At 37.4% G+C, this 12,720-nt stretch overlaps 1 protein-coding gene across 1 annotated transcript in view; it reads left to right on the top strand.

The window, feature by feature from the left end:
• LOC137239342 (discoidin domain-containing receptor 2-like) overlaps positions 1–12,720 on the top strand; it is a 500,380-nt gene that overhangs the window by 42,604 nt on the left and 445,056 nt on the right. The window contains exon 2 of the mRNA XM_067764529.1: positions 5,545–5,650. Within this exon, the coding sequence (XP_067620630.1) occupies positions 5,545–5,650 (106 nt within the window). The remainder of the gene's footprint in view (positions 1–5,544; positions 5,651–12,720) is intronic.

Genomic DNA, 12,720 nt, shown 5'->3' with positions numbered 1-12,720 from the left:
CTCAGTTTTGTGTGTCGTATTCAGTTACGATTTTGCAAAGCGTTTGTTCTGCGTTCGGTTTTTGGCATTGTTCTGTTCCTATTTGGCAAAGTTTTTCACTTTTCTATCCGCCTTTGACTACGGTTCCGTTTCCGTTCCATTCTCGTTTTCTTTTTGTTTCAAATGCCATTTTGATTTCAGTTTAGTAGAAAGTCTTGCTTTTATTCTGTGTTCTATAAATTATTTCAGTAAAGGTATTCTTTTGTTGTTGTTGTTGTTGTAGCGATAAGGTTGCTCCCCGAAGGCTTTGGGGAGTGTTATCGATGTGATGGTCCTTTGCCGGATACAAATCCGGTACGCTCCGGTGCCATAGCACCATTAAGGTGCTAGCCCGACCATCTCGGGAACGATTTATGTGGCCACATTAAACCTTCAGGCCATTCCCTCCCTCCCTACCACCAAGTTCCATGAGGAGCTTGGGGTCGCCAGAGCCTCGTCTGTTAGTGAAACAGGATTCGCCGCGGATAGGTGAGGTTGACAATTGGGTTTGGAGGAGCTATATATTGCGCTGGCAACCTGAAAGGTTGCGCTACACAGCCCCTTGAATCTGGTATTTTAGTCGCCTCTTACGACAGGCATACCTACCGCGGGTATATTCTGATCCCCTAACCCGCTGGGTATAGGTATTCTTATAGTTTCGGTTTTACAAATTGGAATTGTTTTTCCTAGTTTCGAAGTCTTTCAGTTTAAGTTTTACAAAGTTGTTCGGTTTTTCCGTTTCGCCTCAGCAAAGTTTTGCAGTTTATCCAGTTTTGGAACTGTTCCGATTTTAATTTTGCAAGTGGTTCCATTTCGGTCCCATTCCGGTTTCGGATTCGTAAAGTTATAAACTTTGGTTATCATTCCAGTTTGGGCTTTTCGTCACATATTTGTCATTTCGGTTTTGCAAAGTCTTTAGATTTCTACATTTCTGGCCCTTCTCCAGTTTGGTAATTGTTTTTTTGTTCGCATTTCCACATTTCTGGTATGGTTTCGGCTTTGGTTTTGCTACGAAGTTTTGTAAGGTTTTAGTCTCGATAAAACAAAACAGAAATGCTAATTTCCATTCTGCTTTCTATTTTCCAAAGTGTTTCGGTTCTTGCCCAGATTTCGGAGTCATTCCGATTGCCATTTTGTAGATATCTTCTTCGCTTGTTGTTTTATTTCGGCTTAGCTCCGGCTTTGGATTTGTAAATTATAAACTTAAGTCATCATTTCAATTTGGAGCTCTCGTTAAATATTCGTCATTTTGGTTTCGTAAAGTCTTTCGATTTCTACATTTATGGCACCTTTCCAGTTGTGTAATTGTTTTTTTTTTCGCAATTCTGGCAATCCGGCTTCGCTGTTGCAAAATAAAAATTTCCTGTTTCGATGTGGTTCTGGTTTTTATTTTGCGAAGTGTTTTGGTTGTGGCTCCGGTTATGTTGCAGTTTCATTCCTATTTTGTTTTTAGAAAGTGTTTTCAGTTTTGTAGAAAAAATTTCGTTATGATTTCGGTTGCTTGAGTTAAGTTATACTAGATTTTATTTCTCTTTCATTATTGTCCTGGTTTCAGTCTGATTTCAAAAGCTCTTTTTTTCAAATTGTTCTTTAATTCCAGCTTACGTTTAGTTCGGACTACAAATTCGTTGTATTTTTCTTGCGGTATCGGATTCGTTTTACTTTCGGTATCGGAAAGTGCTCTGGATTCTGTTTGTTCCGTTTTTAGATTTCTCAACAAAGTTTGATCTTTTAGAGAGTTTTAGTTATGAATTCGTCTTGCATTCGGTATCGAAAAGTGCTTTGTTTTCGAGTTTGTTCCGTTTTGAGATTTCTTAAATAATTTCGAACTTTTAGAGGTTTTGGCTATGGATTCGGTTTCGAAAAGTCCTTTAGTTTTAGGTTTGTTCCGTTTGCGGATTTCTAAAATGGTTTCGGTCTTTTAGATGGGTTAAGTTACGAACTCCTCTCGCTTCCGCGACGAAAGCTGGTATGGGCCCGGGTTTCCCATGGATTTCTAAAATATTTCAGTTCTTTTTGAAAGTGCCAGTTACAGATTCGGTACCGAACCGTGCTTTGTTTTCGAGTTTGTTCTGTTCTCTTATTTGTTCTGTATCAAATTGAGCAAAGTTTTCTTGCTCTTGCTATCATTTAGAGTTTCGGTGTTACAAAGTTCATCATATTTGTTTCGGATTTTGTTTAAATTTCTCAAAAGGTTTTCTTTTCGTTCTGGTTTCAATTGGTAATGTTTTAAAGGTTCGATTCCATTCCGGATTAAAATAAATAAATGTAAGGCGCGATAACCTCCGAAGAGATCTAAGGCGAGCTTCTCTTCCAATTTGCATCGTGCTGCTCTTGATTTTCCCTACAAATTGGCCCGACGGGACCTACATGTTTTATGCCGACTCCGAACGGCATTTGCAAGGCAGGTTAGTTTTCACTGAGAGCTTTTCATGGCAGATATACACCCGGAGCGCTTGCCAAACACTGCCGAGGGGCGACCCGGCTTAGAAAATTTCCTTTTAATTGAAAAACCTTATTTCTAAAATTTTGATATTGCTTTGCCCGGGGTGTGAACCCAGGTCATACGGTGTGGTAGGCGGAGCACGCTACCATCACACCTCGGTGGCCGGATTAGTGTTTGCTAATTTGCTTCGTTTTTATTTTCGGTTTTAGCTCCAAATTCGCAAAGCTTTGACGAAGCTGATCATTTCGCTGTCTGGCATTTGTTCCGGCTTATAAAATATATTGTAACGAATTTACTGCAAATCCTCATATTTGCAACCTTCTGCTAAGTTCGAATCACTAAACTGTTGAATAAATAACTCCACTATTCAATAATGCAAAATTGCCTTTATTAAAGTTCTTCACAATAACACTACTATTGCTCGCCAGATAGCGTCTTAAATCAAACTGATTGTAGCGCCTCTACCATTTCTGCCTTTTATACTCTTTGATTTCCTCGTTGCATCTTCTAGGCGCTTCTGTTCTAGAATCTACTAGTTGGTTATCTGCTATAATTATAACTACAGATGTACGTTTATAGCTCTCATATGCGCGTGTGTTTGTGAGCGACACTTACACAATTATAATTGCATATCTCAGATAAGATATCTGCATGTGTTTGTGCGTTGTTTCTCCGCTGCTTGTACGTACATATGTGTAGACATAATGATTGAATTATTGATGTGCATTCAGTCACTGCTTAGCATCGGCTTAGAGATGGCAGTACCCCTTAGTGTTCCTAATATTCGTAACAATATGTTATATATACATTCCTTTTAACATCTAGTGGAGGAGAGAAGTAAGAAGTATTTGATACTGCTGGGGGCTTTTAGCAAGTTTTGGCAGCTATCTTCTTCTTTTCCATAAATAGTTTGGGAGTATTATAGATGTGGATAGTCTTTAGCCGAATATTTATCTAATTGATTCGAAAAATAGCACCAATGAGGTATTCGTCTCATCATCTCGGGAGTTGATGTAACCATGTATAACCTTCCTATGAGCTGGAACCACTCCTGTAAGAAACTTCGGTCGTCAAAGCCTTGGCTGCTAAATATATGGGAATTCTTATCAAGACTAGTGCATTTTATCATATTTTATTTAGAACTTAAATTTATTTTCGAGAAAGGTGTGGAAAAGGGCCCATATTTTGTACTGGAACTTTGGAATTTTTTAGTGGTATATTTTGAAAAATTCTTGCAAAATAAAATTCGTAGTTTATTAAAACATTTGTAAATTTTAAACATTTTTTTTTCACTTATACGTCTGTTTATATATTACAGTATTACAGTCAAATCCATTTATTAAGTCAACAGTCAACTAAACCAAATTTGAACAAAAACCTCACTTAATCCATTTACAATAGCTAAATTGCAATGAATATTTATTTGACTGAATAACTAATAGTTAGCACTTCAATATGTAAATATTTTTTTAAGTACAAAAAAAGTCATTTAAAAAAAGGTTAACTGCTGAAGCGCGCGAAGATAAATTTAAATTTACGGGTATGTATATTTATATAAAAAATTATGTTCAGTAGAGGATCAATTTAACATACTACCAAACAATAATGGCCAGGGTGGCATTGCGACTAGACTACCTGAATCAGAAAGCCGAAGTTCTTGATCAATAGGTCGGCTTATCTTGTATTACATGTCGCCAATAGGCGCTTTCCACATATATAACAGCAATTACGGAAACATGCAGGCCTGCCAAAACTACGCGCTCAGAACTGCCACAGGATTCTTCTTAAAATCTTCGAATAACACCAACAGAAGTATCGAGGCAAATGTACTCTCCTCACTGCACAGAGCGAGGTTAACAAGTAAAAGACTCAATCCTCTTGCTACCTGCAGATTCCGAGAAAGCTATGCCAGATAAATGAGGGGGGAGTTTCGAGAAACTTATGCCGAATATATATAGTTCCGGCGTAACAAAGTGTGCTTAACTCTTAACAACTTATTGTCCATTTTCCATTTGTAGTCTAGATATAAGGCTCTGCGAAATGTTGAGTTAATGTTGTTGCTAACGTACCATTAATGCATCCGCTGTTACTGGAATTGTAGCGATGAAGACACTCCGCGAAGGGTCTGCTCAGTGATATCTATATTGATTTTCCTTTTCCAGATATAGATGCGGTACGTTACGGTAACAAGCACTATTAACAGGTTCCCTGCCACATGTAACAATATGCGTGAAGTGCTCCACGTCCAACGATTTTTTCAAGATTCGTAATTACGTTGGAACAAATATTGAGGATATAAGCTTTTTAAAGACTATAGTGAAAAAAAATATACGAAAACAACAAAAAAAAAATTGAAGAATTTTGAGAAATTTTTAGGAAGTATTTGAAAATCACCAAATTTTTGTAAAATTTAAGTTTACAAAGTCTATACATCCACGTCCCATACGAAAAACAGAAATAATTCACCACGTTTAAGTAATTTCCTTAGTAGGAGGTATATATAAGGTTGCTCATATATGATACACGAACGACGCGGACACGGTACAAAATTGCTAACATGAATCATATATGATACCTGGGACAGGGAACCTGTTAAGTTACCAGCGCAACCATCTGGTGAATGATTAACTATGACCACATTGAACCTTCTAGGCCATCCACACGCACACCCCATTCGATTTTGTATACGCCTCATACAAGCAAAACAGATAATCAACATTTATATGTAGTAAACAAGCATTAGTTGTAATTTTAGAGCATCAGCTTCTTTTCTAAGTACTAGTTGGAAACTTTAAAATCAACTAATTTTCGGCACTTCCTAATAAGCAGCTTGTCGTATGACATTTAATTCTAATAAAGAAACCTACTTTTAGGCGCACATATAAACATACGTTTCCGCTTAAATTTTATACGGCATGCAACAATAATAAATACGGAAGTCAACAGAAAACAAAAGAAACAATGCTTTCAACCAGTAAACATAAACATTTATATAAGAGAAAAAGTTAACCACCTCTATTCCCTCTGAATTCCACCAACTGTTTTTTCACCTTTCATTTCATTCCATTGCATACTTACAGGCACCTGTAAACAACCGCTCGGCATGGAATCTGGTGCCATCGCTGATACGCAAATCACCGCCAGTTCAGCACATGACATGGGCAATGTGGGTCCACAACATGCCAGGTGAGTACAGATTACTGAGTACAAAGTACATGAAAAGGCAATTTTTACATTTAATTTGTTTATTTGTTTTATAAGCGTGTGTGTATGTACAAATTTGTGTGTGTGCGTATGTGAAATCTCATAAACGTAAGCGAATACAAGCCGCTTGCGAGGAAAAAAGAAACACAAAAAGGCACTCAACCATTGAAGCACTGCACATACAATTTGAAATGACACAAAACATATAAACATACATACATCACAGTCCACGCACACAAACACATGTAAATGTTTATGTATTATTTAAGCTCAGGTGCGTTACGCTATGTTTTTCCGTTCGCCTTGTTTTTTTTAGCTATGAAACTTTGGTCGTGCATTCCTTTGCCATCGGTCTTTGTTTGTATGCCTTTGACAAATTCTTTTCCGTTGTTTTGCGCTTTGTTGGCATTCGGCGTGTGCGCACAGCAACAACAAAAAATAAAAATTAAAAGCAGCACACGTAAAAGGCACAAATACCTCAACGCAATACGGCAGTTGGAATTAAGAAAGGTTATTATGTTTTATTTAGTTTTTTTTTGTTGGCCACGTAGTTTTTGTTTTCTTATTTATGTATATTCAAAAGGAGCAAGGTACGCGGCGTTGCTCGGGTTGGGCAGATACTAATCTAAATAAAAAGGTTTATTTTAAAGTATTCCTTCCCGTTACTCAAAGTTAAGCAATCAATATATAAGATTTTGTTGATCTTCTTCAAAACGTATCTCCCAATTTTTCTTATTATTACCCTTTGTATTTTCCTTATCTCTCCCTCTTCTGTTTTTACACCCTCTACCTCTCTTCTTCTTTTTAACGCGCTTTTATTAGCGTGGCCTGTATCTATGTAACGGAATTTTTGAGCTTAATTTTCACCGGTTTCTAGAAGTCTGATTAATTTGAAACTTTGCATTAATGTGATGGTGTGGTGACATAAGGTCAACGGTCATAAGGCCAATTGGCCTTATTACCACTTTGAATGACCATGAGTTTGATTGAAACTTTGCACACGTATCACGGCTCGATGACAATGCATTAGTGTGATGGTGTGGTGACATAAAGCCATAAGGTCAATTGGCCTTATTACCACTTTGAATAGCCATAAGTTTGATTGAAACTTTGCACACGTATCAAGACTCGATGACAATGCATTAATGTGATGGTATGGTGACATAATGTCAACGGCCATAAGGCAAATTGGCCTTATTACCACTTTGAATGGCCATAAGTTTGATTGAGACTTTGCACAGGTATCAAAGCTCGATGACAATGCATTAATGTGATGGTGTGTTGACATAAGGTCAACGGCCATAGGGTCAATTGGCCTTATTACCACTATGAATGGCCATAAGTTTGATTGAAGCTCTGCACACGTATAAAAGCTCTATGAAAATGCAATAATGTGATGGTGGGGTCCCTTGGTCATGAGGGGCTATGACGCACCTCCACTACCTTGAGGCGCGCGCCCGGATATACCACCCCTATCAGAGTGACGGCGGTCCTATAGAGGTTTACCGACCTGGCGTCGTCACAGGCAATTAGCTTGACCGTACCCTGGAACCACCCTGCATCGGTGTAAGATGGCAGTGGACCAGGGTTGTCTTTCTTAACCTTAACGGCCACCGTAGCGAGAGCGGCCTCGATCCACTTTCACTGTTGTTTGGGCATCCTGCCATCTTCGCTGCTCTCGGCTATAATGCCAATGATCTGCTGACCCTTGGCAATTTCGGCGAAAGACCGTGTCCAGCCTCCCTGCGTCTTGGCCCTTTTCGGTGCCGTTGGGTTGGATTCATCCATGGACTTCTGGTGTTTCAAGGATCACTCTCGAATAAAACTTTTAAAATTACTTGAACTAAAAAATTAAAAATAAATAATAGTTTAAAAAAACTAAAAAAACACGCTTTTATAGCAAACCGAACTAAAAAAAAGAAAATAATTTTCAATTAAAAAGAGTATATAACAGTAGTAGAAGGTGTGTTCCATATGGAATCGTATTTCCAACACAGAACTCATCACCAATTTTCAATTTCACGTGCGCCACTGGGTGGTGCGACAAATTTTGTATGTCAGCAAAAGTTACTCATACGCCATGTACGTACTTAAGTGCCGAACTTTTGTTTGGTCATAGCATTGATTTCACAAAATGCTAAAGCGATTGCATTAAGTGATTCAAAAGTTTTTTATTAAATTTAAGCATTCCATTGTAAAAATAGCTGTCTATATGAGATGATAGACAAAAATTGTGCAACCAAAACATTTTTTGAATTAGTTATGAGATTTTAAGTACGAATCGTGTGTGGCAAAATAAAATTTGAAAAATAAAGCAAAGAATGATAAATTAGAGGAATGAGGAATCTAAGAAATAAATAATAGTTTAAAAAACTAAAAAAACACGCTTTTCTAGTAAACCGAACTAAAAAATAGAAAATAATTTTCAATTAAAAAGAGTTTATATAACAGTAGTAGAAGGTCAAACAATCATTTATAGTTAATCACCTCAAAATAAAATTATAATAAAATTTAAGTTATTAACAGAATAATTTAATTCACAGTAAAAAGCGTGGGGTGCTTGATATTGAATGTTACAATCATTCTATTGGCAACTATCTGAGAGGGAAGATATGAAATGTAGTCAAATGCACCCCACGCTTTTTACTCTAAATTAAATTATTCTGTTAATAACTTAAATTTTATTATAATTTTATTTTGAGGTAATTAAATATAAACGATTGTTTGACCTTCTACTACTGTTATATAAACTCTTTTTAATTGAAAATTATTTTCTATTTTTTAGTTAGGTTTACTAGAAAAGCGTGCTTTTTTAGTTTTTTAAACTATTATTTATTTCTTTGATTCCTCATTCCTCTAATTTATAATTCTTTGCTTTATTTTTCAAATTTTATTTTGCCACACACGATTCGTACTTAAAATCTCATAACTAATTCAAAAAATGTTTTGGTTGCACAATTTTTGTCTATCATCTCATATAGACAGCTATTTTTACAATGGAATGCTTAAATTTAATAAAAAACTTTTGAATCACTTAATGCAATCGCTTTAGCATTTTGTGAAATCAATGCTATGACCAAACAAAAGTTCGGTACTTAAGTACGTACTTGGCGTATGAGTAACTTTTGCTGACATACAAAATTTGTCGCACCACCCAGTGGCGCACGTGAAATTGAAAATTGGTGATGAGTTCTGTGTTGGAAATACGATTCAATATGGAACACACATGCACACAGAACTCGATTTTTACAGATATAGATTTATTTTCAATTCAAATTCTCCTTCAAAATCATTCAAAATATACTCATTTTGATTTCGAATTATTTCTCTTATTCGTGTATATATTCGTTTTCTTACCCGTTTTCGAATAAACTTTCGTATTCAGCCAATTCACTTTCGTATTGATACGCATGTTGCAACAAAAGTGATGACCCTGCAAAAGTGACGGCTGCTAGTTTTGGTACTCAGCATGGTTCACGGGAGCTTTAAGGTATAATATCTGTTTGGAGAATTTGAGTTCGATCTCTAATTCAAATGATTCTTTCTCTGATGACCAATATTAACAGTTCTCTCTTCGTGACTTATGTCCTGAAACAATTTTTCTCCGAAATTCCAGAAGTACTAAACGGGACTTGTATTTTAGAAAAATAAGACAGATAATTTCCACCAGTGCCTTCAGAGCTAGGTAAGGTAAGGTTGACCAAGCCGGTCCGTGAGGACCTCAAATAGACTGATCGCGTGCGCGGAAGTTTGCTTAATTACGAAATGACCCTCTTGGCAAATACTAGAAGCTTTCTAAGACCTATGTCACTTGCTGCTTCTAGATGTAATAGCTGTATCACTCTTAATAGCCGGCGTCTTAGCCTGACAAGCGCAGTGCACGGGTAAAAAACGTACTCGATCGTTTCATCCTCCAACCTGCACTTCCCTAATTTTCTATCATATAGATGAATGCTTCTGCCGATCCCGATTATTTCCAAGAATTGCCTTAATTGTTGCTTGGCTGCTATATTTTTTGAAAAACATTGTAGCGACCTCGCAGGTTGAAGAATCTGTTTATTTCCGGATCAGGCGGTAGATTCAGTAACTGTGATAGTTTGTATGATCGAATAATGTACATTTCAAAACTCATATTTTTTGAATACAGCTAGAGCACAGTGTACCGTATACCGTACTCTTCCCATTTTCTTGGAACGATCTGTGTGTACGTGTATTGCCCCGTACGCCATTTGGGCACCCTTTCGCCAAGCATCCACACCTGCATTGCAGCTTTAAGAGCGCAGGCCTATGGAAACAGAGGAAGGGGACAACCCCCTTTCCGCTGGAAGGACCAGGTGGAAAACGATTTAAACTCCTTTGGTGTGACCAATTGGTGCCAGTTGGCAGAGAGGAGACGCGACTGGCGCGCTTTGTTGGACGGCCATAACCGTTTAAACTGTTAAGCACCAATTAAAAAAAACATGATGACGCTATACTACTATGGCTATATGGTCTGCGCTTAGGCACTGATCCTGGTGTCACTTCTTAATGGTATGTTATGTTTTTTCGCATTACAATCGCTGTAAATACCCAATGAGACAAAGAGAGTGCGATAGATCCCACGTACATTCCAGCATTCTTTTACATGCATAAAGTGCCGTCGGGGCCTTCTTCACTCTTCACGTAGAGCTTCCATGACAATGTACTCTCTGGAACTGTTTTTGGATATTTTGTCAAAGTTTGTCGTGCAGGGTCAACCCTCCTAGCCATGCTATGCTTATGACAACTGCAACGCCATCTGCGTTCGATCTAAGTTTGACCGGCTCCTTAACGAACAACTTGAGCAGTTGGTTGATGACCAATGTCCACACCAGGGGTAATCATATCCCGCTATATATTATGAGAAATATTTCCAGAAAGAGGTTTGAATGGATAAACTTTTAACCACATTCATTCGTTTGATTGATTGGGCTTATTCTATTTGGATTTGAGGGGGCAGCTATCGGCAACTGCTTTATACGAAGACGATTTTAATAGGTGGTAGCTCTTCATTAGCCAATTTCTACATTTCCCCCATAATCTTGTCTAACTATAAACTATAACTTCACAGAATTTTAAAATGTTTATCAAAAATTAATTCCCATTGAAATCGAATCGCGAAATGTCACATATTAACAATCGAAAGCTGAACTGTTACTAGGTCAAAAGAGCATCGACTAAGCTCATAGCATACAATGGCAAATTTCAACACGAGGCAGCAGTAATTTTTTTTTACAAAAAAATTAAAATCATTCTATTCTTTACTGTCAACGCATCCATGCGTTTTCTGCTTCCGCAACAGCGTCATTTCATTGTTTCATTTCCTGCATTCGCATGGCATTGCTAGCATTTTAATATTTCAAACCATTTATCGTATGCGCATAAAAGTATGCAATGACATATAAAAGGGCGTAAAGGATGAAAGTGAAAAATGAATTTGTAATTATTTAGAAAGCAATGACATTTTTATAACATGAAATATCAGTGCTTGTAAATCGGAGGAACGGGCAACGGTGTGAAAATGGAGTGGATGAAAAAGTATAGCAGAATTTCAGGCGTTTAATTTTATCAGGCCTGTTCTGGAATAAATTTGGTTTTTATAGTTTCTTCCCTGATATTCTGTTCGATTTTACTACTTCAATGTAACCAAAATATGGCAAATTCCGGAGAAGTAAGACTCTTGAATATGTTCTTTGAAGAAGGATGTTTAATTATAATAATTATTGACATGTGGAAACACAATAGCCCTAAATTAAGGTCGTGGTGCATCAACGTCTATAAAAGTACTGACATATGGAAAAAAAAATTGAATGCCAAATCAGAACTGACCAACAGATGTCTCATCACTTCGAATTTTTCACGAATCACATATGCAGTTCTTAACTTGTATGTGTGAAGCTTTCATGGGCTTGTTAAAGGATGATTCATCCTATCTTTGTCGCAGTCAAATTTTCCTAACGACTCTCGGAAAACAGAATGTTTTGAACTTAGCACTTCCATATAAAATGTAAATGCATATGTATATGCGCGTAAAAAATTACTGCTACTATTTGCCAAAACAAACGCACTGTAGGTTCAGTCGGCTCTGGATTAAATAAAGAGGCTATAAAGACTGAGGTTTTGTGATAAATGAGGCAAAAGGTATTCGGTAAATGAGGACAAAAGGATGTACTTCATGCCATTCAAGCAAGATCGGAGCAATCGCGCCTTGGCAGCCACGTCACTGTTGACAGATATAAATACGGAGTTCTCCAGAAAATGTATGGTCCATTCCGCCGACAGCGGGTATTGAAGAAGGAATAATTATTGGTTGTATAAGTTTTACGCAAGTATTACGATAGCAAAGCGAATAAAAGCCCAAATGCTGTGCTATCTAGGTCATATTATGCCAATCTACGCAGATGCTCCGGCCAAGAAAGTATTTCAAACGTTTGGAAGTGGGGAAGCAAAGGAAGTTGGCGACCTCCAATGAGTTGGGAAAGGCAGGTGGAGGAGGACTATTCCTCCAAATTAGCCTCCGCTTTCGCGAAAAGGGGGTAGCAGGCCTGACTGCTCACGAAACTACCAAAACCGCTTAGGCGGTATAGCGCTAATTAATGATGATGCATTGGTTTGTTATATCGCAGAGTCATCATCGGCTTCTTATCGTTTTATTATACTCAGTTGAGCAGAGCCCACAGAGTATATTAACTTTGATTGGATAACGGTTGGTAGATGAAATTTGGTATGTAGATTCCTGAGCACTCATCTCAGATCGCTATTTAAAATGAACAATATCGGACTATAACCACGCCCACTTTTTCGATATCGAAAATTTCGAAAAACCGAAAAAGTGCGATAATTTATTACCAAAGACGGATAAAGCGATAAAACTAGGAAGGTGAGTTGAACTTATGACGCAGAATAGAAAATTAGTAAAATTTTGGACAATAGTCGTGGCACCGCCCACTTTTAGAAGAAGGTAATTTAAAAATTTTGCAAGCTGCAATTTGGCAGTCGTTGAAGATATCATGATGAAATTTGGCAGAAACTTA

This window comes from Eurosta solidaginis, chromosome 2 (genome assembly GCF_040869045.1).
Source record: "Eurosta solidaginis isolate ZX-2024a chromosome 2, ASM4086904v1, whole genome shotgun sequence".
NCBI classification, from domain to species: Eukaryota; Metazoa; Arthropoda; class Insecta; order Diptera; family Tephritidae; genus Eurosta; species Eurosta solidaginis.
The sequence above is the reverse complement of the archived record's forward strand: the minus strand, read 5'-3'. Positions and strand labels throughout refer to the sequence as shown.